Below are 24,312 nucleotides of genomic sequence, written 5' to 3' on the forward strand. Positions count from 1 at the left end.
TGGTTCGAATCCCTGCAATGAGATGAGCTCCCGTCGCTCGGCCCCAGTTCCTGCCAATCTAGCAGTGCAAGTAGATAAATAGGTACCGCTCTGATGGGAAGGTAAACAGTGTTTCCATGCGCTGCTCTAGTTTCGGTATTCTGTTGCCCCAGAAGCGGCTTAGTCATGCTGGCCACATGACCTGGAAAAACAGTCTGCAAACAAACGCCGGCTCCCTCAGCCTGTAAAGTGAGATGAGTGCAGCAACCCGAGTCGTCTGCAACTGGACTTAACTTTCAGGGGTCCTTTACCTTTACCTTTACCTTTACTTTACCCAGATCTTGTTTCTGGTTGTCAAGGGGCCTCCATGAAGGTCTAAGCCATCTCCATTCTGTCTTCTGCGGCATTAGGTACCCCTCCCTGTTTGCTGTCACCTGCAAATTTGATAAACACCCCCCCAATTCCTTCATCCATGTTAGTTATAAAGACACTGGACAACAATGGGCCCAGGACAGAACCCTGCAACACCCCACTTGTCGCTTTTTCCCAGGACGATGAGGAACCATTAGTGAGCCCTGTTTGGGTTTGGTCAGTCAGTGTCCTGAAACCCAGTGTCAATCTAAAGCACGATGAGTCGCAACTTCCATTCCCTGTCCAACTTTCAGTGCTTTTTGAATATCTCTACTGGGTTCTGTCAATAAGAAAAACTGTCTAAGGACAAACGCCGGCTCCCTTGGCCTGTAAAACGAGATGAGCGCCACAACCCCAGAAAAGTCTGGGTAACCACTGTTATTTTCTTCAGTGGGGTTGTTTTACGACAGTTTGCCACAAATCTTCTATGAATTTGCAGTTTTTGGTATTCGCAAGTATTTTTGTGAACTCAGTGTTATTCTTCTAGGGTCTTGACGTCTGTTAAAAGGGGGGGGGGATTACATTGGCCACAGCAGAGCAGCCAACTTAACACGACTCACCTCATTTATGTGCTAGTGACTCTCAAACCTTGGGATTGTTGAAATATATCAACCGCCCCCCCCCCCAAAAAAAATTAAGGGCCTTGAAGCCGAAGCTTCATTAGTTTCAATCTTCCAGAAGATTTCAGTGGGGAAACTCAATTAAATGATCCCCAAATCAAAACACTTTCTGAATATTGTCCCAGTGCCTCCTACGTCCTTTGTCTACCATGGAAAACCAACCCTTTGTCTACATTAATCGCAGTGCACTGTCCATGAGCTGGCTTCTTCCCACCACTGCCATGTGACTGTAGTGCAGCAAACAGTGATTGAACCACATTCTGAATCCAGCGAGACTTGGTTTCCTGCTGCCACTTCCTGTTTGCGCTTTGTGGGCTGAACCCAGAGGCCGCAAGGCAGTGGAATTGCCCAAAGTGGAGCCTGGTGATCTGTCAGCAGCAGCCTCTTCCATGCCACATTTGAGTGGCCGGCGCTGAAGGTGCCCTTTCTCCTTTCAAAGCAACCAGCGTCTCAGATGGCTTTCAAGGGCCCCCTTGGGTGCCTGTTTCTCAATGCGCTGATGTGCCAGTTTTCAAAAGGAATGGAAGGTGAGTACACGGCCACAGTGTGAACTTCATAGGAAAGTTATACTGAAGAAGTGAGACCAGCAACGCTGTTCCTTGTCTGAGTTACAGCCAGCCAGACATGCCCTTTAGTGAGAAACTCCATTCCATTCCTTTCCCCCTGGTTTTCAGACAGCTTGCTGTGACCACTGAGGCTGCTCCATCCTAATAGGGTTGCTTTTTTGGGTGTGTGTTACCTTCTTAGTGTGGTGTAGTGGTTCGAGTGTCAGACTAGTACCTGGGAGACCAGGGGTTGAATCCTTTTTCCTTGGAGGTTTTTAAGCAGAGGCTGAGTGGCCATCGGTCAGGGATGCTTTAGAAGGGGTGGGACTAGATGACCCCTGGAGGTCCCTTCCAACTCTCTAATTCTGATTCCATGATCAAAAACCATTCTACCTTCTTTCAAATCAGAACCAGTGAAGGCAGTGAAGGTCCTGTGTGAGTGCCTGGAGGCAATTGGAGGATGGATGGCGGCTAACAGATTGAGGTTGAATCCTGACAAGACAGAAGTACTGTTTTTGGGGGACAGGAGGTGGGCAGGTGTGGAGGACTCCCTGGTCCTGAATGGGGTAACTGTGCCCCTGAAGGACCAAGTGCGCAGCCTGGGAGTCATTCTGGACTCACAGCTGTCCATGGAGGCTCAGGTCAATTCTGTGTCCAGGGCGGGACACGACAAGGTTGCCCAATTTCCCCACTGCTTTTTATTTCAGTCCTGGAGGTTCTCTTAAACATGATTAGAAGGGACCAGCTGATCCAGGGTATTCAGGTCGGAGTTAAACAATACAAACTTAAAGCCTTTGCAGATGATCTTGTTATGACATTACAGGAGCCAATACCTAGTACTAAGAGGGCCTTAGAAGTAATCCAGGACTTTGGTCAAGTGGCAGGTTTCAAACTGAATAAATTGAAAACTAAGGTTTTGGAGAAAAATTTGACACCAATAGAAAGAGAAAGGTTTCAGAATGAGACAGACTTAACAATAGTAAAGAAGGTAAAATACTTGGGGGTGAATATGACATCTAAGAATGTAAATCTTTTTAAAGATAATTACGAAAAATGCTGGTCAGAGGTGAAAAAAGACTTGGAAATTTGGACGAACTTGAAGCTTTCCTTGCTGGGTTGAATTGCTGTTATTAAGATGAATGTACTGCCCAGAATGTTATTTTTATTCCAATCATTGCAAATCATTGATAAGATGGACTGTTTCAAGAAGTGGCAAAGAGATATATCTAGATTTGTCTGGCAGGGCAAAAAGCCCAGAATAAAATTTAAAATTCTCACTGATGCTAAAGACAGAGGGGGGTTTGCCCTGCCAGACTTAAAACTTTATTATGAGGCAGCAGCTTTCTGCTGGCTGAAAGAATGGCTACTTCTGGAAAATACAGATGTTTTGGACCTTGAAGGGGGTGATAATGTATTTGGGTGGCATGCATATCTCTGGTACGGCAAGGTAAAAGCGCACAAGGCATTTAAAAACCATATTGTCAGAAAAGCACTGTTTAATGTCTGGATAAGGTATAAAGACTTTTTGGAGAATAAAACTCCAAGGTGGCTATCACCTATGGAGGCGAAAGCCTTGAAAAAACTTAACATGGAAGACAAATGGCCAAAATACTGGGAAATTTTAGAACAGGAGGGTGACAAACTGAAATTGCAGAGTTATGACAAGCTTAAGGAGAAGGTGCGGGACTGGCTACACTACTTTCAAATAAGAGAGGTCTATAACTTGGATAAAAAAATTGGTTTTCAGGTGGAAAAATCAAAGTTGGAAACAGAACTGTAAGAACCCAATGTAAAGATACTGTCGAGAATGTATAATCTGCTGTTGAAATGGAATACTGAGGAAGAAACAGTAAAATCGGCAATGATAAAATGGGCACAAGACATAGGTCATAACATCATGTTTGCTGACTGGGAGAAGTTGTGGACCACCGGGATTAAATTTACGGCATGTAATGCCTTAAGAGAGAATATAATGAAAATGATGTATAGGTGGTACATGACCCCAGTCAAGCTTGCAAAAATATATCATTTGCCCGATAACAAATGTTGGAAATGCAAAGAGATTGAAGGTACATTCTTTCACCTTTGGTGGACGTGCCCAAGGATCAAGGCCTTCTGGGAAATGATATATAATGAACTGAAAAAAGGTATTTAAATATACTTTCCTGAAGAAACCAGAGGCCTTCCTCCTGGGCATAGTGGACCAATTGGTGTTAAAGAAGGATAGAACTTTTTTATGTATGCTACAGCAGCAGCAAGAATTCTCATCGCAAAGCATTGGAAGACACAAGATCTACCCACCTTGGAAGATTGGCAGATGCAACTAATGGACTACATGGAAATGGCGGAAATGACTGGCAGAATCCGAGACCAGGGAGAGGAGACGATGGAGGAAGATTGGAAGAAATTTAAAATTTATTTGCAGAAATATTGTAAAATTTATGAATGATAAGGGCATTGAAATGAGTTGCAGGGGTTTTAGCAACAAAGTAAAATGTAAGATTGGATTAACAATAGACAAATTAATAGGATATGAATTTGCTGAATTAATTTCTAAAAAGGGATACAAGAACGGGAGACGTGAGGAAGTCCGGAAAATAAGTTAATTGAAGATGAGAAATTAAGAAAGAGGGAATTTTTGTTTTTTGTTACTATATGTGTTTTTATCTCTTTTTTCTTTTTCTTTTGATGTGCTTAATGTTTGTATTTTTGTATTGTATTTTTTTTTCTTTTGTGATGTTGTATTTTTTCTGTTTTTGTATGTTTTTTATTGTGAAAACCTAATAAAATATTATAAAAAAAAACAATTCTGTGTCCAGGGCAGCTGTCTACCATCTCCATCTGGTACGCAGGCTGAGACCCTACCTGCCCGCAGACTGTCTTGCCAGAGTGGTGCATGCTCTGGTTATCTCCTGCTTGGACTACTGCAATGCATTCTATGTGGGGCTACCTTTGAAGGAGACCCGGAAACTACAACTAATCCAGAATGCAGCAGCTAGACTGGTGACTGGGAGCGGCTGCTGAGACCACATAACACCGGTCTTGAAAGACCTACACTGGCTCCCAGTACGTTTCCGAGCACAATTCAAAGTATTGGTGCTGACCTTTAAAGCCCTAAATGGCCTCGGTCCAGTATACCTGAAGGAGTGTCTCCACCCCCATCGTTCAGCCTGGACACTGAGGTCCAGCTCCAAGGGCCTTCTGGCCAGACACTTGCTGCGAGAAGCCAAGTTACAGGGAACCAGGCAGAGGGCCTTCTCGGTAGTGGCACCCACCCTGTGGAACGCTCTCCCATCAGATGTCAAAGAAAAAAACAACTACCAGACTTTTAGAAGACATCTGAAAGCAGCCCTGTTTAGGGAAGCTTTTAATGTTTAATAGGTTATTGTATTTTAGTGTTCTGTTGGAAGCCACCCAGAGTGGCTGGGGAAAGCCAGCCAGATGGGCAGGGTAAGGTAAAGGTAAAGGTACCCCTGCCCGTACGGGCCAGTCTTGCCAGACTCTAGGGTTGTGCGCTCATCTCACTCTAGAGGCCGGGAGCCAGCGGTGTCCGCAGACACTTCCGGGTCACGTGGCCAGCGTGACAAGCTGCATCTGGCGAGCCAGCGCAGCACACGGAATGCCGTTTACCTTCCCGGTGGTAAGCGGTCCCTATTTATCTACTTGCACCCGGGGGTGCTTTCGAACTGCTAGGTTGGCAGGCGCTGGGACCGAATGACGGGAGCGCACCCCACCGGGGGGATTCGAACCGCCGACCATGCGATCGGCAAGTCCTAGGCGCTGAGGTTTTACTCACAGCGCCACCCGCGTCCCTGATGGGCAGGGTATAAATAATAAATTATTATTATTATTATTATTATTATTATTATTATTATTATTATTCTCCCATTCAGTCCAATCTCCTTTAGCCCTTTCTGCTTGTTTAGTTTAATATATTAACATCAATGGACTGAGCAATTCCCATTATTTAAATAACCATAACTTCTTAACCCTCTATTACATTTTGCAGAGCATTTTAGTGGCATCTAATAATAATAATAATAATAATAATAATAATAATAATAATAATAATAATAATAATAATAATATAATAGGTGATATCAAACATAAGTCACACTCTGAATAGACGCACTGATGTCACCTGACTTTAATAACTTGAGCCTATACTGATTACAGTGGGTCTGCTCCATGTCCTTGTTGAATCTTTCTCTTACACTTCTGTGAATGATTCCTTAAGAGTCTCAATCACTGCAAATCCTCCTATGTTATGCTTTAAATCTATTCGTTGTTGTTATTGTTTATGGCTTAAGTACCTGAAAGAATGCTGGAGTGCTTGCGGAAGATAAGTGTGCAGCAGGATAATGGGTAGATAAAAGAAGCAATTATTTTCTCTCAGAGAGGAACTAATTTCGGTGGCGATTCCGGCAGAATTAAGAGCTGAAGTCCTAAACTCCACATTACGAAGACGCAAAGGCCTCTCCATTTGTCTTTTGCCTCTCGATTAGCAGCTCGAGATAAGAGGACTCCAGAAAGCTGCCTTAGATCATCTGGTCTTAGGTCCTCTAGTCTATCTAGCCCAGTAATGTCTACACTGACTGTCAGCTGCTCTCCAGAGGAAGAACATGTGAAGAGTCTGCTGGACCAGGTTTGTGGTCCATCTGGTTCAGTATTCAGTGATGAGAGAGCTATTGATGGCTTATTACCTTTAAAGCCCTAAACAGCCTTGGTCTAGTATACCTGAAGGAGCGTCTTCACCTCCATCGTTCTGCCCGGAAACTGAGGTCCAGCGCCGAGGGCCTTCTGGCGGTTCCCTCATTGCGAGAAACCAAGTTACAGGGAAGCAGGCAGAGGGCCTTCTCAGTAGTGGCACCCGCCCTGTGAAACGCCCTCGCATCAGATGTCAAAGAGAAAAACAACTACCAGACTTTTAGAAGACATCTGAAGGCAGCCCTGTTTAGGGAAGCTTTTAATGTTTAATAGGTTATTGTATTTTAGTGTTCTCTTGGAAGCAGCCCAGTTGGAAACCCAGCCAGATGGGCAGGGTATAAATAATAAATTATTATTATTATTATTATTATTATTATTATTATTATTATTATTACCCTGATGCTCCAGCAGTCTCTTCTTATCCTGTTCTGACAATGACCAATCAGATACTCCTGGGAAAGTTAGAGGAGACCCATAAGCTATGTCTTCCCTGGGACTTGGATTGCCAAATTCTTATTGACCCCTACAACCTGACAGACAGAAATTTAACAGGTGAAGCTCTTTCAAGCCATGGAGATAAGTGGTGGAAAACACTTATCACCTGATTGTTGTTGTTGATGATGATGTTGATATAATTTACCATATTTTTCCGTGTATTAGACAAGGTTTTTTGACTCATAAATTGTGTGAAAAAACGGGGGTCGTCCAATACATGGATAGTGGCATTGGGGGGGGGGGAGAAGCGGCATGCCCGCCAGCCAGCCGGTTGGCAGGAGTGCAACTTCCTCTGATGCGCGTGGGGAACGATCTAGGGAGTGTTTCCTGCCCGCAGCTGCGTGGAGGGAGAAGCTGTCCCATTAAACTTTACTTAGTTTAATGCTTATCAAATGTCCAGTGCGCTTCCAATGCCACAATGTCCCATTACAGCAGAGCTTTTCGCACAGCGGCTCAAGAAGGGCTGGAGAGTCAGCATCATTTCAATAAAGGAATCTTGGAGCAAGCGGTTTGGAACTCAAATAAAAGGTTTATTTACACAAAACAAAAAACCCTGGTGAAGAATCACACATATCAGCAAACACGCCCCAAAAGAAAAGGAAGGGGGAAGGGGGAAGGAAGGGCAAACACACGAGTGAGTTGACTATTTATACAAACTCACATACCAGGAAGCTTAACGACCTCCAGCTGCTCAGTGACTAGAGCGTCTTGATTAGAGCTTCTTAACCCTTTAATACCAACAGAAGCTCAACAACTTTGGGCCATCTCCCCTCATTTTCTTAAAATCAAGTCCCCCAAAATAGGGGGGGTCTTATACATGAGGGGAACGCGGGTGGTACTGTGGGTTAAACCACAGAGCCTAGGACTTGCCGATCAGAAGGTTGGCGGTTCGCATCCCCACGACGGGGTGCACTCCCGTTGCTCGGTCCCTGCTCCTGCCAACCTAGCAGTTCGAAAGCACGTCAAAGTGCAAGTAGATAAATAGGTACCACTCCAGCAGGAAGGTAAACTGTGTTTCCGTGCGCTGCTCTGGTTCGCCAGAAGCGGCTTAGTCATGCTGGCCACATGACCCGTACGCCAGCTCCCTCGGCCAATAAAGCGGGATGAGAGTCGCAACCCCAGAGTCGGCCACAACTGGACCTAATGGTCAGGGGTCCCTTTACCTTTACCTTTACACATGAGGGCGTCTTATAGATGGAAAAATATGGTATATGCCACCCATCTGACTGGGTTGCTCTGGCCACTCTGGGCGGCTCCCAACAAAATATTAATAGTACAAGGCACTGGAAAAAGTTTTTAAAAGGAAGAATGTGGATTGGGGTTCCATGTTTGTCGAGAACTTACTATTAGATGAACTCTACAGGTTTTTGGCTGCCAGCTGAATGTGTGACCTCCTGGCTCCATTGAAAAACACCACTCAGATGATTTGTGGCGGTGCCTCAGTTGTGTCTGCGTGGGCTTGACCTCTGATGGCTCACCCACAGATGAAAGCGACCACTTGACACGGCACAGTCATCAGAGATGACCGTTCTATGTGCAGAAACAGGCCGCCGAGACTGAGTTTCTGAAATAGACGCCCACACGGTTTGTGCTGGGCTTTTCTCTCTTATGTACGTTTCCCTAAGATGTTCTATATCCTCACTAACCACTTGATACAGCTAGAATGGACAACCTGTGGCCCTCCAGATGTTGCTGAACCCCAGCTCCCCTCAGCTCTGGCCATTGGCATTGTAAACAGAGAAATCTGAGGGCTCCCTTGGACAAAAAAAACAAGGATACCAGCCAGGAATACCAGAGCAAAACAGCAGCCGGTAGGCTTGGTCTTTATTGAAGACTGTCACAACAGGACTCCCACCTGCCACAAGGTGGAACAAGATGGAAGCCCCCAACAAAAGAGAACCCAAACTTTTATTAGCTGCTCATCCCCATGTTACCCCCCCCCAAACTACATCACTCATACATCACGGTTACATCATGAAAGGGGAGGTCTGGTGGCCGTAATCTGAGCATCCTGGACCCTGCCCCATGGTTCTCCTTGCCCTCCACCAAACCCCCATCAAGTGTAACAAAAAAGATATTTACCGTATTTTTCGCCCTATAAGACGCACTTTTCCCCCTGCAAAAATGAAGGGGAAATCTGGGTGCGTCCTATGGGGCGAATGCAGGCTTTTTCTGAAGCTTGGAGAGCGAGAGGGGTCGGTGCGCACCGACCCCTCTCGCTCTCCAGGCTTCAGGAACACATCCGCAGCCTAGGCAGCCCTACGGGAGGTCCGGCAGGGATGTCTAGGCTGCGGATAGCAGCCTGCCGCCCGGCGGGCGGGGCGCCCTATAGCAGAGCGCCCCCCTCGCCAGGCAGACATCCGCAGCGTGGGGAGCCTTGCCGGAGTTCCCGGCAAGGCTCCCCACGCTGCAGATAGCAGCCTGCTGCCCGGCGCGAGGGGCGGCCTGAAGCAGAGCGCCCCCCGCGCCAGGCAGACATCCGCAGCTGGGGAGCCTTGCAGGAGTTCCCAGCAAGGCTCCCCACGCTGCGGATAGCAGCCTGCCGGCCCCACAGGGGGGCGCCCTGATGCAGAGCGCCCCTCGCGCGGGGCAGACATTGGCCAGCCCCACAAGCTCAGGGGACAGCAGGGAGGCGCAGCGCCGCCATCCCGCTGTTCCTCGACCTGGTTCTGTTTCCCCGACCTGCTTTTGGGGGGGAAATAAAGGGAAATTTCCCCCCTTTATTTCCCCCCAAAAAAACTAGGTGCGTCCTATGGGACGGAGTGTCCTATGGGGCGAAAAATACGGTACATTTCCCTGTTTCCCAGCCAAGTTAATCACACCCTTTTGCCTTCATCTGGCTTTGTTCTTTCTGGAATGGCTACCTGTCTGGCACTCAGGTATCAGGATGCCAGGAATTATCCCTCAGGCAGAGGGGCTGCTGAGCAGCTGAGCTCACACGTCTATATGAATTTCTGAAGTTTTCCCAGTGAGCCAGTACAGAGATACATTTATCAGTGAATTCTTACATTTGGTATTCTGCTGCAGAGGCCCTTTGAATAGATAGGAAGAAACTGTGATGAAGTGTTTTGTGGGGACAAATCACAAAAGTCACAAAAGCGATTGCGCTGATTTTGGTAGTGGGCTGCATGTGCATGATATCTGCTGGAGGGGCAAACCCCACCCCCAACCTATACAAAAATTCCTGCAACAGCATTGCTGGCTAAGGCTAGTGGAAGTTATAGTCAGGGCTTTTTTTCAGCAGGAACTTGCCAGAACTCATTTCCAGCACCTGTCAGGTGGGCACATTTACCATTACAGTGGTACCTCAGGTTACATACGCTTCAGGTTACATACGCTTCAGGTTACAGATTCCGCTAACCCAGAAATAATGCTTCAGGATGAGAACAGAAATCGTGCTCCGGCGGCGTGGCGGCAGCGGGAGGCCCCGTTAGCTAAAGTGGTGCTTCAGGTTAAGAAGTTTCAGGTTAAGAACGGACCTCCGGAACGAATTAAGTACTTAGCCAGAGGTACCACCGTAAAAGAGAACAAAGGACGCACTCACAGTGAGTTCCAGCACCTCTTTTTCTAGAAAAATAGCACTGGATATAGTTCATCAACATCTGGAGGGCCAAAGATTCCTCAGTCTTGTGCTACAGGCAAAGAAATTTGCACGCCTGATGCAGCATGACTCTGACGAAGGCCGAGTTCCTTATTTCACCCACAAACTCAGACGTGTGCGCCTCCAAAAGAGGAACCATCAACACATTAGCTGCAGTCGTTTTCATTGGAAGCGGCTTTGCCCAAGCAGAAAGGTTAAATGCAAGAAGGAAAGAACAGATGTAAGGGAGCTGCTCCCTGCTGGACGGTCTCTGGTCCTTGGCACACCATGAAACAGCAACCCACAACCTCAGAACTCTTCAGAAGCTGGAGCCCGCTCTAATCAGCAGAGTACAGTGGTGCCCCGCAAGACGAACGCCTCATGAGACAAAAAACTCGCAAAACGAAAGGTTTTTTTCGTTTTCCAGTTGCCTCGCAAGACGAATTTCCCTATGGGCTTGCTTTGCAAAACGAAGCTTGCCCCGCAAGCTCCGGGGACAGCGGGAAGCGCAGCGCGTCTTCCCCGCTGTCCCCGGACCTCTTTTGAAGCAAGGGGCGGCGGGGAGAAGATCGCTTCTCCCCGTTGCCAGCCCCACAAGCTCCGGGGACAGAGGGGAAGGCGCAGCGCCTTCCCCTCTCTCCCCGGACCCCTTTTGAACCAAGGGGCGGCAAGGGGGAGAAGCGATCTTCTCCTCTCTGCCCCTTGCTTCAAAAGAGGGGACACAGCGGCGCTTCCCCTCTGTCCCCGGACGGTCTCCATAGGAACACATTGATTGATTTTCAATGCATTCCTATGGGAAACCGTGCTTCGCAAGACGAAAAACTCGCAAGAAGAAAAAACTTGAGGAACGAATTAATTTCGTCTTGCGAGACACCACTGTAAATAACTCTTCGCAACGGAAGGGCAGAAAGAGGCATATGTAAAGCATATTTACAAGCAGTTTATTCAGGACAAAGGAAAAACATGACTTCTCCCTTTCATGTCCAAGCAAGCAGCCTAAAGCAAAAGCCATACATGAAACGGAAGTTCCCAGCAAGCAGTGCTGGACTGTAAATAGGCATGTGACACACAACAATCATGCTTGTTCATTTTAAGGTGGAATGGAATATCTTAACACCCAGAGCATCCTATGCGCCTTGTCCAGGGACTGGGCAGCTTCCATCCTGACAAGTCTTTGTCACAATCAGCGCTGCTTCTATTCTGCTGCAGTTCAGTTTCCACCAAACACAATGTTCTTCATCTCACAGTCCACTATTTAATGTAATGTGCATAAACATTTACGTCATACAGTGGTACCTCGGGTTGCAGACACTTCATGTTACAGACTCCACTAACCCAGAAATATTACCTCGGGTTAAGAACTTTGCTTCAGGATGAGAACAGAAATTGTGTGGCGGCAGCAGGAGGCCCCATTAGCTAAAGTGGTGCTTCAGGTTAAGAGCAGTTTCAGGTTAAGAGTGGACCTCTAGAACAAATTAAGTTCTTAACCCGAGGTACCACTGTCTATGCAAGTTACGAAGTTAACACAATTACAGTGGTGCCTTGGTTCTCAAACTTCAAAACCCCAAAAGTAAGTGTTCTGAATTTTAAATGTCTGATGTGGTTGTCGGCTATTGTTTCTGGGGCACCTGCACCAATCAGAAGCTGCGCCATGGTTTTCGAACATTTTGAAAGTCAAACGGACTTCTGGAACAAATTAAGTTTGGCGCTTTTGTTTTTGAGGCTTTTTTCAGTTAATTTGTATTTGTGACTGTGTGAAACCCAGTTCAGCTACTGATTGATTGATTGATTGATTGATTGATTGATTGATTGTGTGACTGTGGAAATGGATAAAAGCCCCCCACCCAAACAATAACTATCATGAGTGCAGGTAAGAAAAAATAATAATTTTAATTTTCATCTTTACAATACTGTCTTATTTATTTTATAGTACAGTACATTGATTATTGCTTTCATTTTGTAGATCAATGGTCTCTTTAGATAGTAAAATTCATGATAAATTGCTGTTTTAGGGGTTGTTTTTAAAAGTCTGGAACGGGTTTATCCGTTTTGCATTACTTTCTATGGGAAAGCGCGTCTTGGTTTTGGAACGCTTTGGTTTTGGAATGGACTTCCGGAACGGATTGAGAACCAAGGTACCACTGTAATAATAATTATACCTATTATTTCCACACCATTCATTTCAGCATAAAGGAAACACTTATTTACATGTCAAGAGGATGTCATCAGTTATGTAATAATTTGCAGCCTGAAAAAAGCAGGATACTTGCTGGATTGAGTTCTATTCCAGACATGGGAAAATGCCAGAAATTTTCACTTCTGCTGCAGCAAATTGAGTGGGAGGAATTAGTAGCTTTTGGGATTCTCTGCGTCACTGAGACATTTGTGGGTCAAGGCACTTCTTGACCTCAGAAGACCAGCACCAAGGGGAAGAAAGCAGTGCCTGAATTTAACGTTGGCCAGCCTTTTCCTTCCTTGGTTATTTTCAACGTGGTCTCATTCCAGGGAATGTCCACCACAGAGCACCAGTGGTTGTTGACCACAGCTGAAGAACAATTGCTCTCACAAAATCAAAAGTGTCAAAAAGGTTGTCTGGGGAACGAGCTGTCACAACAGACTGCTGTGTGTCTTTCTTTTCAGGTGTTGCGAAGGAGCCGCAGTTACAGGTGTACCAGCCAAAGAATGCTATCTCAGTACAAATAGGAGATAATCTCACACTGGAATGCCGGGTGACTGGGGAAGGTCCACCAGGACCTGTGAGGTGGTTCCTGGGTGAAGGTCCCACAAAGAAGGTTATCTATGCAGGTGCTGGAAGTTTTGAGAGAATAACAAGAAATAATGAAAAATCCAACGAAGATTTCACTATTGTCATCCATAATGTTACCTGGGAGGATGCTGGTATTTATTACTGTGGAAAGATAAAGTCACACTATCGAAAAGAAGACGTCATACTACGTGGGGGTGGAACTGAGGTGGTTGTGACAGGTGAGTGGTGGAAAACTAATGGAATTTCTTTTTTAAAAAATTTGAAGTCCTAGTTGGTTTCATTGGCTAAAGCCTCTATAATAACTGTTCTGGTATTTCCCCCTTATTCCCTCATAAAAGACATGACACAGTCTTCTATAAAAGTATAAAAAGGTTTACTCACATATCATTCTGTTCACAATAGGATCCCAGAAGGCAGACTTAGCTTAGAAAAGTAACATATACCTAGAAACTATCTCATAAGAAGACAGTCCCTTTGTCCTCAAAGAGCATCTTTGGCTAAGCAGATGTTGCTTCTTCAATGCATGTAGTCAAGAGAGAGAGAGATGGCTGCCCTGCCCTGTTCTTTTGTTGTTACCTGCACAGGTGAGGCCACGCCCACCTCTAGTCACATGCAGAGGAAGTCTGTCCCAGCCTAGAAGGAAACAGGAAGTTTACCTGCTGGCTGGACAAACATTCCTCCCCGTGTGTAAACATTTTCACTCTAGGAATGTTGCACTTGACTGCTCTTGTGTTTCACATCCTACACAAGGAAGTTCGGTTTTCAGTGTCAATTATTTTCTGGTCCTAACTTTCTGTCTTACACCACCACGTTCATCTAGATTCACCACCTCCCAATACCGCCCCAGTGGTTGCCGGGGTGAGTCTCCTCCTCCTCACTGTCTTGCTCCTCGTGGCAGTTTACATCTACTTAAAGAAGAGGAAAGGTGAGTTTGGCACCTATGTTTGGAAGCAGCTGACCCCTCCTCTCCCTCGAGTCAGCGGAGCAGAAGAAATCATTTCCATATAGTCTTTGAGGGCCCTATATTTCCACCGCACCCCAAATTTCTGAAAAATGTGGCACCCAAATGTCGGACTGGTCACTTCTGCTCAGACTAGCCTACCTTGCGGTATTAGGCTAGGGCCCCATCTGCACGATACATTTGAAGCAGCGTCATACCACTTTAAACAACCAGGGTCCCCCTGCAAAAGAATTCTGGGAAATGTGGTTTCTTATGGGTGCTGAGAGTTGTTTGGCGGCTCCTAGTCCCCTCGCAGAGCTGTAAAGCAGGGGTGGCCCAGCCCGTTTTATGGCAAACTCAGCGACTGCCCCGGGCAGCAAAAGCCTTAGCTATGCCACTGACTGTATCTCTTTTTTCCTTCTTTTAATAATTTCAATGGGGGGGGTGACAAGAAATTTTCTGCACCGGGTACCATCTGACCTTGCTACACCACTGGTTTCACTGCCTGGAGCAAAGTGGGAAGGTGCCATGGCTCCCCTCTATGCAAACTGGCAAGGTTGCGAGAGTTCCATGAGATCTTGACGGAAGCCGTTGTGTGACCTTTTGGGGTGGCACCCCATGGGATTTTGCAGCCCAAGGCATCTGCTTCAGTTTGCCTCATGTATAGTCAATTTGAAACTGATTTTCTGGATTTTTTCTCTCCTCTGCATTAAATCCATTCACATCCAAGATCCGCTGGTGAATCTGGTAAAAGCACAATTGTCAAAACAAATGCGGATCTTGCATGTGAATGGATTTAATGCAGAGGAGAAAAAAATGAAAATTCAGGATATTAAAAACAACATTAAAGAAGCTATAGAAACAAGAGTGACAGCAATGGGAAACCTCCCACCTCCAGGTGAACTAGCCAATCCAAAGAATCAGTTTCAGTTTGCCTCATGGGCAGGCTGGCCCTGATTCTCAGATTGTTTTAACAAACTACAATTCCCAGGATTCCTTGGGAGAAACCATGTCCATTTAAAGGGCTATGACACTGCTTTCAATGCATAGTGCAGATGCTGTTGGCATGTGATGCGCTCATCATGTGTTTAAATGTGCTTGACTGATGCATACAGAGTGGTTTTATGCTGGTGTTTAGTTTCTGGTGTTTGCTCTGAATTAAAAATGAAACACCAGCCTAGCCAGGCTGCTTTTATTCTGAAGAGAAGGGAAAGCATCACGGTGTGGCCCTGATCCAGAACTTGCCTCAGATCCGGGTTGTGGCCAAACTCTGAAAACTGCTCCATGGCTGCTTTTTGCCTTCGAAAGTGCTCAGAACCCCTTTGGGGATTGTGGAGGAGAAAGGAAGGGATCGTTTTCAGCAGGAAACTGGTTCAGAGACCAGAGGCCACAACTGCTTTTTCTCAAGAATAAGAAGCAACCCAACAGAGAGCGCTTATTTTAAACACACAACTGGCACCACGTGCAGTTTGTGTTGGGATGCTGTCGGGGAGGCGGGGGCAATTGGCAGGCCCCCAGCTGGCTCCAACCCACCGGCCGGCAGCCGGGCGATCTCCGGTTCTCAGAACAGCATCAAAACTGCGACTCAAGCCTCAGAAACCTTTCAAGACTTAAGCACGCAACCCAGCAGAGATAAGAACTCTTTGTAATGGAAGAGGCGGAACAGAGACATGTGCAAGCATATTTACAGCATTTATTCCGCATCAGGAACAAAGGAAAAACATGTCTGCTTCCCTTCGTGTCCAAGCAAAACAGCAGCACAGCAAAAGCAATATACAACGGAAGTTCCCAGCAGACTGTGCTGGAAGTAAACAGACATGTGACATACAACAACTCCACATATCTGTTCCTCTTAAGGCGGAACAGAACATCAATATCCTAACATCCTCCCCATTTCCATGTAGCGCTTAGTACCTGTGGTTAGCATTGAATGTTTGAAAGCCAATTTACTGTCTCTTCTCTTCTCCCTTGTATGTATCTAGGCAGAAACCAAGAGACGTCAAGGTCTGTATATATTTTTTTAAAATGCAATTTCATTAACTTTCCCTAGTGTTTGGGGAGATGAGTATTTAAGTCACATAAATTTGGTCAACGGTGGCAGACATGTGTCCGTCTGTCTGTAAGCACAGAAGTGTGGACTGATTGAGAGAGATTCACAGATGTGGCTCCCCATATATACATGCCAAGATCCATTGGTGGCAAGGTTCTGCAATAAGCAGCTTCTAAAATTACAAATTGGATGGGTAAACATGTTGTCATGAGTTTGTTGGTGCCAGGAGTGTTTTTTTTAGGGAGAGGGGGAGTAGGCTGTATGCAAGACCGTTCTAATTCCTGGATCCAGCACGGATTCAATTGCTGGAATAGCCACGCCAGCCTGAGTCATGAGCCATTAAGAGAACCAAAGGAAAAGCAATGGGCCAATAAGAGAACAAAGGAAAGGGGGCTCTGTGCCAGAAGGCAAATGGGTGGGGCCCCTCCTCCAGTTCTTCGCAGGACAAAGCAGGAGTTTGAGAACACAGTTTGCTGTTATCTTATGTGAGCAAGAAGCTGGGGGGGGGGGCGGAGAAGCAGCAAGCAGAGTGCCAGAGAGCAAAGGCTGATTTCTGTTTGAAGCCAAGTCTGCAGTTATGGGGAAAGCAATGCCCTTTTGGGGTGTTGATGTTGTGAAACCCTCCACTGCAAGCCCAGGTTATACAGGTGAAACTCAAAAAATTAGAACATCGTGGAAAAGTTCCTTCATTTCACTATTTCAACTTGAAAGGTGAAACTAATATATGAGATAGACTCATGACATGCAAAGCGAGATATGTCAAGCCTTGATTTGTTCTGTATATACAGTGGAACCTTGGTTTTCGAGCATCTTGGAAACTGAATGTTTCGGAACTCGAACGCCGAAAACCCGGAAGTGAATGCTTCTGTTTTCAAATGCGCCCTGGAAGTCTAATAATAATAATAATAATAATAATAATAATAATAATAATAATAATTATTATTATTATTATTATTATTATTATTATTATTATTATTATTATTATTATTTATTTGTACCCCACCCATCTGGGCTCGGTTTCCCCAGCCACTCTGGGCGGCTTCCAACAAAGATTAAAAATACATTAAAATGTCACACATTAAAAACTTCCCTAAACAGGGCTGCCTTCAGATGTCTTCTAAAAGTCTGGTAGTTGTTTTTCTCTTTGAGATCTGATGGGAGGGCATTCCACAGGGCGGGTGCCACCACCGAGAAGGCCCTCTGCCTGGTTCCCTGTAGCTTTGCTTCCCGCAATGAGGGAACCGCCAGAAAGCCCTCGGAGCTGGACCTCAGTGTCTGGGCAGAATGATGGGGGTGGAGATGTTCCTTCAAATATACTGGTTTCCACTGCGTGTTTTTCCATTTTCTCAATGGAAATTGCCAACAGTCCTTCGTGCCTCAGTTTTCGGATGTTTCAGAAGTCGAACGGTCTTCTGGAACAGATCACGTTGGAAAACTGAGCTTCCACTGCATATGTAAATAAACGATATATCATAAAGACTCCACAGTCTCCGCTGTGCCTCATTCTGAGGAGCAACTGGAATCATGCTCCACTGAGAGATTGGGATGGCAGGCAACAAATCCAAATTTTAAGAGCTCTCTCTCTCTCTCCCTCGCACACACATTTTTCCAATTAGCCCCAAACGAGACACTTTAAAAGGTTCGAAAGTGCTTTGAAAAATGCAAATGCCTTCAGGCTTAATAAATCTTAGCCCAAGTGCCTATTAAGAGGCAGCAATGGAGAAATCAAATAGAGTCATGTCCACTACGTTAATAATGGATAAAATGCAGCTCATTTGCCTCCATTATTTTCATTGCGTAAAACTCCAGGCTATAATTCTAGCGGGCTGATTAGTGTGTTTGAGGTTTATTTAAAGATCAACTCTGACATGGGCTTCACTAAGTGAAAGACAGCAGCTCCCACCCTGTTGGGTTTTGGTGTTTTTTTTGGTTTTTGGTTTGCTATGCTCATTTCACAGAATCCCACGTGGATCTTGTGCGCAGATATAGAAGCTGAGTTCCAGAATTTAGGAAGCAAGTTCTCCCTGTCCTCCTAGAGGTGGAGATATATTGCAACAGAGGGTCCTCGAAGGACTCTGACATTTCGGACAGGCGTGGCAAACCACCAGTGCCCATTTTTCCTCCACGTGGCATTCCCCCCCCCCCGATGGCAGCAGCAGGATCTGTGGCAGACAACATTACAGCGGTGGGCTGGGTGGGGATGGCAGAGGGCAGTTGCGCCTGTCAGGAGTTCAGCCTACACTCGAGTAGGACCCTGGAAGAGACACATGCCCGACTGGCATGTTCTCTCCCTCCTGGTTGATCGTTCGGGAGCTTCATAAGCTTTCTTCAGCCCGAACATCACAGCAACCGATGCCAACCGACACCAGCACACTTAGGGATCCGCAGAGTTTGTGCATCATGTGTAACAGACCTCAGCAACTCAGCGTTTTGGCTAATCTACTTTATTTACATATAAACACACACGGAGCACTGCAACGTGGCTCCCTCTCTCTCCAGCATCAGACAGCAAAGAGAAAAAGAACAAAGGACAATAGTCCTACTTCACGGAACACAGTAACACAAACATCCTGTCTCTGTCACTTCCCACTCTGTGGAGTCAAAACATACACCGTCATGTGAAAGACAGAGCAGAGATGGCGCTGTTAGAATTCCTGCTATGCAGATATGCCCACCTGGGCTAAGTGCAGAAGTTCAAAGTGTTAAGTTGTGGGTGAACATCTCAGACGACACAGTGATTCTTCAAACAGCTCTTGTTTATTTATAGGCCAGAACAGAACTGAACTGAAGGGTTCAGCCAGCCTGCTTATATAGAGCTCCAGTACAACGTAACTGTAACAACTTTCTGTAACTATCCAATCACTGAACGTCACTTTCGAACACTTATTTGCATATGTGGACCTGAGTGAAAACTATCTACAGTATCCCCCTGCTGGCCCAGGGTGAGAACTTCAGTACATAACACAAAGGATGGGGAGGAAAACACCTGCTGCTATGCCACACCTGAATATAAGAAGAGCCTCGCTGCTACGTCAGGTCTGTGGCCTATCTGGTCCAGAATCCTGTTCTCACAGTGGCCAACCAACAGGAAAACCAGCCAGCAGGACCTGAGGCCTTGCCTCTCCTGTGGTTTCCAGCGGTGGCTTTTCAGAGACATGCTGCGTCTGATAGTGAAGGGGCAACACAGCCCTCGTGGCTAGAATGGGCCAGCTGAGGAATAGGCTCGACTCTTGTGTCTGTCTCCATATATAATCAAGAATTCCCCTTGCTGATGATTTTTGCTCGGTGTTCTTTTTCCCTCCCCAGGCCTGAAGCTCCCACCCAAGAGAACACAAGCCTTCCTAAACAGGTATGGAGAATAATATTGGTATGCACTCTCCTCCCCCTTCCCTAAAGAACCAGGAAGTCACTGGGACAGCTTTTTCAGGATGAGTTCCCTTGAGAAGGAAGAGGGCTGAAAACATTGGCGTGTTTGTGTAATGTCAGTTTATTTGCAAACTGCAAGATGAGAAGGAGGGGAAAGACCATGTTTATTTGAATAAGCATCAGAGTACCCAAAAGCAAACAGAAGGTCTTTTCTTCTCCCCAGGGTTTTTTGCCTGTGGGCTGCAAAAACTCCAAGCATATCTCTCTCTCTCTCTCTCTCTCTCTCTCTCTCTCTCTCTCTCTCTCTCTCTCATGCATGATGGCTACGTTCAAACTGACAGGCTGTGTCGTTGAGCAGGTGTGTGTGTGTGGGGGGGGGGTTTCCTATGGCACCCACCCCAGGGCCTCTGAGCATCCTCCAGCTCTCACAGACCCATAAGCAAGCCCCCTGAGTTACTGAATTATACACAAAGCCCATTGCATATTTTGAAGAAGCAATGGAGGCTCCACAGACATGTTGGATAGCTCAGTTGGTTTGAGCAGGGTACTGATAATGCCAAGGTTGCAAGTTCAATCCCCGTACGGGACAGCTGCATATTCCTGCACCACAGGGGGGTTGGACTGGATGACCCTCAGGGTCCCTTCCAACTTTACAATTCTATGATTCTACATTGTTTGCTTGGGGGTGGGGAGAACTGGTGCAACTTTATAAATGTCTCATTTGTTTAGATGTCTCTTCTCTACTGTAATTACAGTAGTACAGTGGTGCCTCGCAAGACGAAATTAATTCATTCCGCGAGTTTTGCCGTCTTGCGATTTTTTTTGTCTTGCGAAGCACGGTGTCGGGAAAGTTTTGGAAAAGCTTCAAAAATCACCAAAGTCTTTAAAAACCTCAAAAAAGGCTACCACACCGCGTTCTATGAGTTGCTCCTCGAAGTCAAGTCGCAACTGTATTAACGGTGTTAAGAAAAAGGAAACAAACTTGCAAGACGTTTCCGTCTTGTGAAGCAAGCCCATAGGGAAAATCGTCTTGCGAAGCAGCTCAAAAAACAAAAAACCCTTTCGTCTAGCGAGTTTTTTGTCTTGCGAGGCATTCGTCTTGCGAGGTACCACTGTAATTCTCTATAGCCTAGGACCCTCGTACCTATGGGACCGCCTCTCCCGGTATGCCCCGCAGAGGACCTTAAGGTCCATGAATAGCAGCACCCTGTCCAAGGCCCTAAGGAAGTCAGATTAGCCTCAACCAGAGCCAGGGCCTTCTCAACACTGGCTCCAGCCTGGTGGGACGCTCCGTCTCATGAGACCAGGGCCCTGCGGGATCTGATTTCTTTCTGCAGGGCCTGTAAGACAGAGTTGTTCTGCCTGGCCTTTGGCTTGGAATCAACTTGATCCCCTTCCTCTCTTTCCTTTTTCCTTTCTCCTTCTGTGATGGAACTCCTATTTGGGGACTTCCCTGGCTTTTTTCTGGCCCACGCAGGACCAGTCTGGATAGTTGGCCTTGGTGAAGATTTGATGTTTTCATCCCCCAAAAGTTTTTGATTTGGGTTTCTACTGAAACGAGTCTGCATTTTAATGTTGTATTTTAATCTCGTTTTTAAGTTGTATTTCAATCAATTGTTTTTATACCTTGTGTTAGCTGCCCTGAGCCTGGTCTTGGCTGGGGAGGGCGGTGTATAAATAAAATTTTTTATTATTATTATTATTATTATTATTATTATTATTATTATTATTATTCTCTCCCAGCTGGCTGCCCTCTGCAAATTTCATTCACAAGTCCCTGGAGCAGCTCAGGGGTCACAACACAGGGTTCCAGCTCCCAGTAGCAACAGCTTCATATGAATGCAGCCATAGGTCTTCTTTAAAGCACACCTTCACTATTCTAACAGTCTTGGCTTCCCCCAAAGAACCCTTGGAACTGCAGTTTGTTACATGTGGCTGCTGGGAATAGTAGTCTAACAACCCTTGGCTCCTTATAAAAATTACAGCTCCCAGAATTCTTTAGAGGAAGTGTTAAAGTGGTAAAAGGTGATTCAGAGGCATGCTGTGGATGTGACCTTAGCTTAACTGGGGCTGCGTGCTCAGGAATTCTGAAATCCTGCTGCAAGAAAAGCCTGAGCATATGCATATTCTTATTCCCTCTGATTTTAAATAACTTATTCTATCATGTTCCTGTGGGGTACAATGCTGGTTTTGCTAGTTTTCAGGAGGGGCGAGACACCTAAACTAAGGTTACCAGATTTTTTTCAATGAATCCGGGGAGGCTTTTCAACTTCAATGGATTTTGTATGGGGACTGATTTGTAAATCTGGGGACTGTCCCCGGGAAACGGGGACTTCTGGTAACCTTAACCTAAACCAAATTCCTGGAGAGTTTATTCAGCTCCCAGTCTGGCTTTCAGGTCCTATCACTTTGAAACATCTATTTTTTGTTGGCTTGAAAATAGGTTTTATTCCTCCCCCCCCCCCCACATAATGAACATAATTAAAACTACAATAAACAACAATAGCCATAGCTGTCAACTTTTCCCTTTTCTTGCGAGGAATCCTATTCGGAATAAGGGAATTTCCCTTTAAAAAAGGGAAACGTTGACAGCTATGGCAACAGCTAGCCTCAGGGGGAGAAGCATTAACAACATCTTAAAATCGGAGCCTTTATTTTATGATGCACGTGAAGTCTTTAATACAATAAATCTCTGCAGATGTTTCCATGGGTCTGGGGATGTTGTTTGGACTGACCATCTTGTCTTGCCCAGGAGATGAATGGATGTCAGGTGTTGCAAAAGGATAAAGAACTTGCCTTGGCCTCCGACCTCGCTGATTTGGCAGGTCACGTTCTTGGCCAGAACAACAGACCACACCTGAGCATACCATGAATCGCCTGTTGCAGAACATCCACATTTAGCAATTCCTAAATGATCTACAATCTTAAGGGCTAGAAAAACCATCCTTTTTAAAAAAGAAGAAGCCAGAACTTTTAGGAAGCCTCATCCAGGATTATATCTTGCTCTTGGAGAGCACTGCAGCATATGTTGTCCTGCCTCAAATGTTCTGAAGAGAAGAAATCACACTTTTCTTTTCTTTTTCTATAATTTTGTTATTAGTTTTTCAACATATCATTTTCAACAATAATTAAACATACTTTCATATCTTATACCATTTGCTGACTTCCATCAATCACATCTGAAAATTTTCCAATCTACGCACTTAATATACATTTCTTACTTCCTCTATTACATTTGAATCTCATAACTAATATCTCTATTCTTTCTCTACTTTGCAATGTTTCATACATTTCTCCTTACAAAACTTCTTGTAGTCCTACTAGCATAATTTGTTGATTACAGTTGCTCTTCAAATAGTTCATATATTTCTTCCAATCGTCAGTAAATCTCTGGTCCCGCAGGTTTCGAATCCTTCCTGTCATTTTATCTAATTCTGCATAGTCCATTAATTTTGTCTGCCATTATTCTTTTGTCAGAATTTCTTCTTGCTTCCATTTCTGGGCTAAGAATACTCTTGCTGCTGTTGTTGCATATAAAAACAATTTAACATCTTGCCTCTTAATATCCTCACCTATAATACCAAGTAAAAATGCTTCTGGTTTTTAAAAAAATGGATATTTCAACATCTTTTTCATCTCATTATATATCATTTCCCAGAAGTTTTTCTTTCTTACATTCCCACCACATATGATAAAATGTTCCTTCTTTTTCTCTTTTCTTTTCTTTTCATCCAGGGTGTTGCCAATAAAGAGATTGTCTATGCAGACCTGAAGGATCCCAGTGGCCTGCGAAGACCTAAGCAAAGGAGGACAGAGGAGCATTCAGAATACGCCAGTGTCCGTGTAGCTTAGTCTGTGGCTGCGAGAGAAACACTTTCCTGCCTGGACTCAAAAACCACCGACCAGAGATGAAACTCCATCAAACAGACCCTACCATGCAAATTAAAGAAGTCTGGGTGTGCTGCATGGATTCAGGCTCAGAGAGGCGTGGCTCACCCTTCCTATTTAATCTGGCTGTTTTTGCAAGAAGTTTGAAAGGAAAGACTGTTTCTTTTTTCCTTTGTGCAGGGAGACTAGTGCTTTGTGCAGGGAGCATCACTCTCCAGACATTGCACAGCTCATGGACACTGGAAATGGATTTATACTGAGTCAGTCCACAGGTCCAATGAGCCAGTGTGGTGTAGTGGTTCAGAGCGGTGGACTAGTAATCTGGTGAACCCGGTTCGCATCTCCACTCCTCCACATGCAGCTGCTGGGTGACCTTGGGCTAGTCACACTTCTCTGAAGTCTCTCAGCCCCACTCACCTCACAGAGTGTTTGTTGTGGGGGAGGAAGGGAAAGGAGACTGTTAGCCGCTTTGAGACTCCTTAGGGTAGTGATAATGCACAATATCAAATCCAAACTCTTCTTCTCAGTAGAGTCCACACTGACTGACAGCGGCAGTTCTCCATGATTTCAGACGGAGCCAACTAGAGATGTGATGGGGAACTGAATCAGGGTCCTTCTCTACCACAAAGCTAAAATCCTTCCACCCTTGCTGAGGGAGAGCAGCCCCTTGGATTATTCTTAAAGCTTTTAATGTTTAACAGACCACTGTATTTTAATACTCCAGGGTGGCTGGGGAGACCCAGCCAGATGGGCGTATAAATAATAAATTATTATTGTTGTTGTTGTTTAGTCTTTTAGTCATGTCCGACTCTTTGTGACCCCCTGGACCAGAGCACGCCAGGCACTCCTGTCTTCCACTGCCTCCTGCATGAGTTTGGTCAGACTCATGTTTGTAGCTTCGAGAACACTGTCCACCCATCTCGTCCTCTGCCGTCCCCTTCTCCTTGTGCCCTCCATCTTTCCC

The 24,312-nt window shown here is 45.5% G+C and overlaps 1 protein-coding gene across 2 annotated transcripts; it reads left to right on the plus strand.

Moving 5' to 3' along the window:
* Positions 1-1,344: 1,344 nt before the first annotated feature.
* LOC308588274 (tyrosine-protein phosphatase non-receptor type substrate 1-like) lies at positions 1,345-23,802 on the plus strand. Of its 2 annotated transcripts, XM_081196727.1 has the most exons (6): positions 1,345-1,537; positions 12,978-13,322; positions 13,925-14,029; positions 16,027-16,048; positions 19,401-19,443; positions 23,196-23,802. In XM_081196727.1, the coding sequence occupies exons 1-6, from the start codon at positions 1,465-1,467 to the stop codon at positions 23,310-23,312; spliced, it is 705 nt and encodes a 234-aa protein (XP_081052853.1). In that variant the 5' UTR covers positions 1,345-1,464; the 3' UTR covers positions 23,313-23,802. The 2 variants fall into 2 exon arrangements, with proteins under 2 accessions (XP_081052853.1, XP_081052854.1); XM_081196728.1 differs by lacking the exon at positions 13,925-14,029 and having other exon boundaries at positions 23,196-23,782.
* Positions 23,803-24,312: the final 510 nt, after the last annotated feature.

Source organism: Podarcis bocagei, assembly GCF_964188305.1.
Source record: "Podarcis bocagei genome assembly, chromosome: 5".
NCBI lineage: Eukaryota > Metazoa > Chordata > Lepidosauria > Squamata > Lacertidae > Podarcis > Podarcis bocagei.

Bases quoted from the DNA above. Each gene is read 5' to 3' on its own strand.
- LOC308588274 (XM_081196727.1), top strand. From the start codon at position 1,465: ATGGCTTTCAAGGGCCCCCTTGGGTGCCTGTTTCTCAATGCGCTGATG. The intron at 1,538-12,977 runs GTGAGTACACGG...CTTTCTTTTCAG, and splicing joins GTTTTCAAAAGGAATGGAAG to GTGTTGCGAAGGAGCCGCAG. The intron at 19,444-23,195 runs GTATGGAGAATA...CTTTTCATCCAG, and splicing joins ACACAAGCCTTCCTAAACAG to GGTGTTGCCAATAAAGAGAT.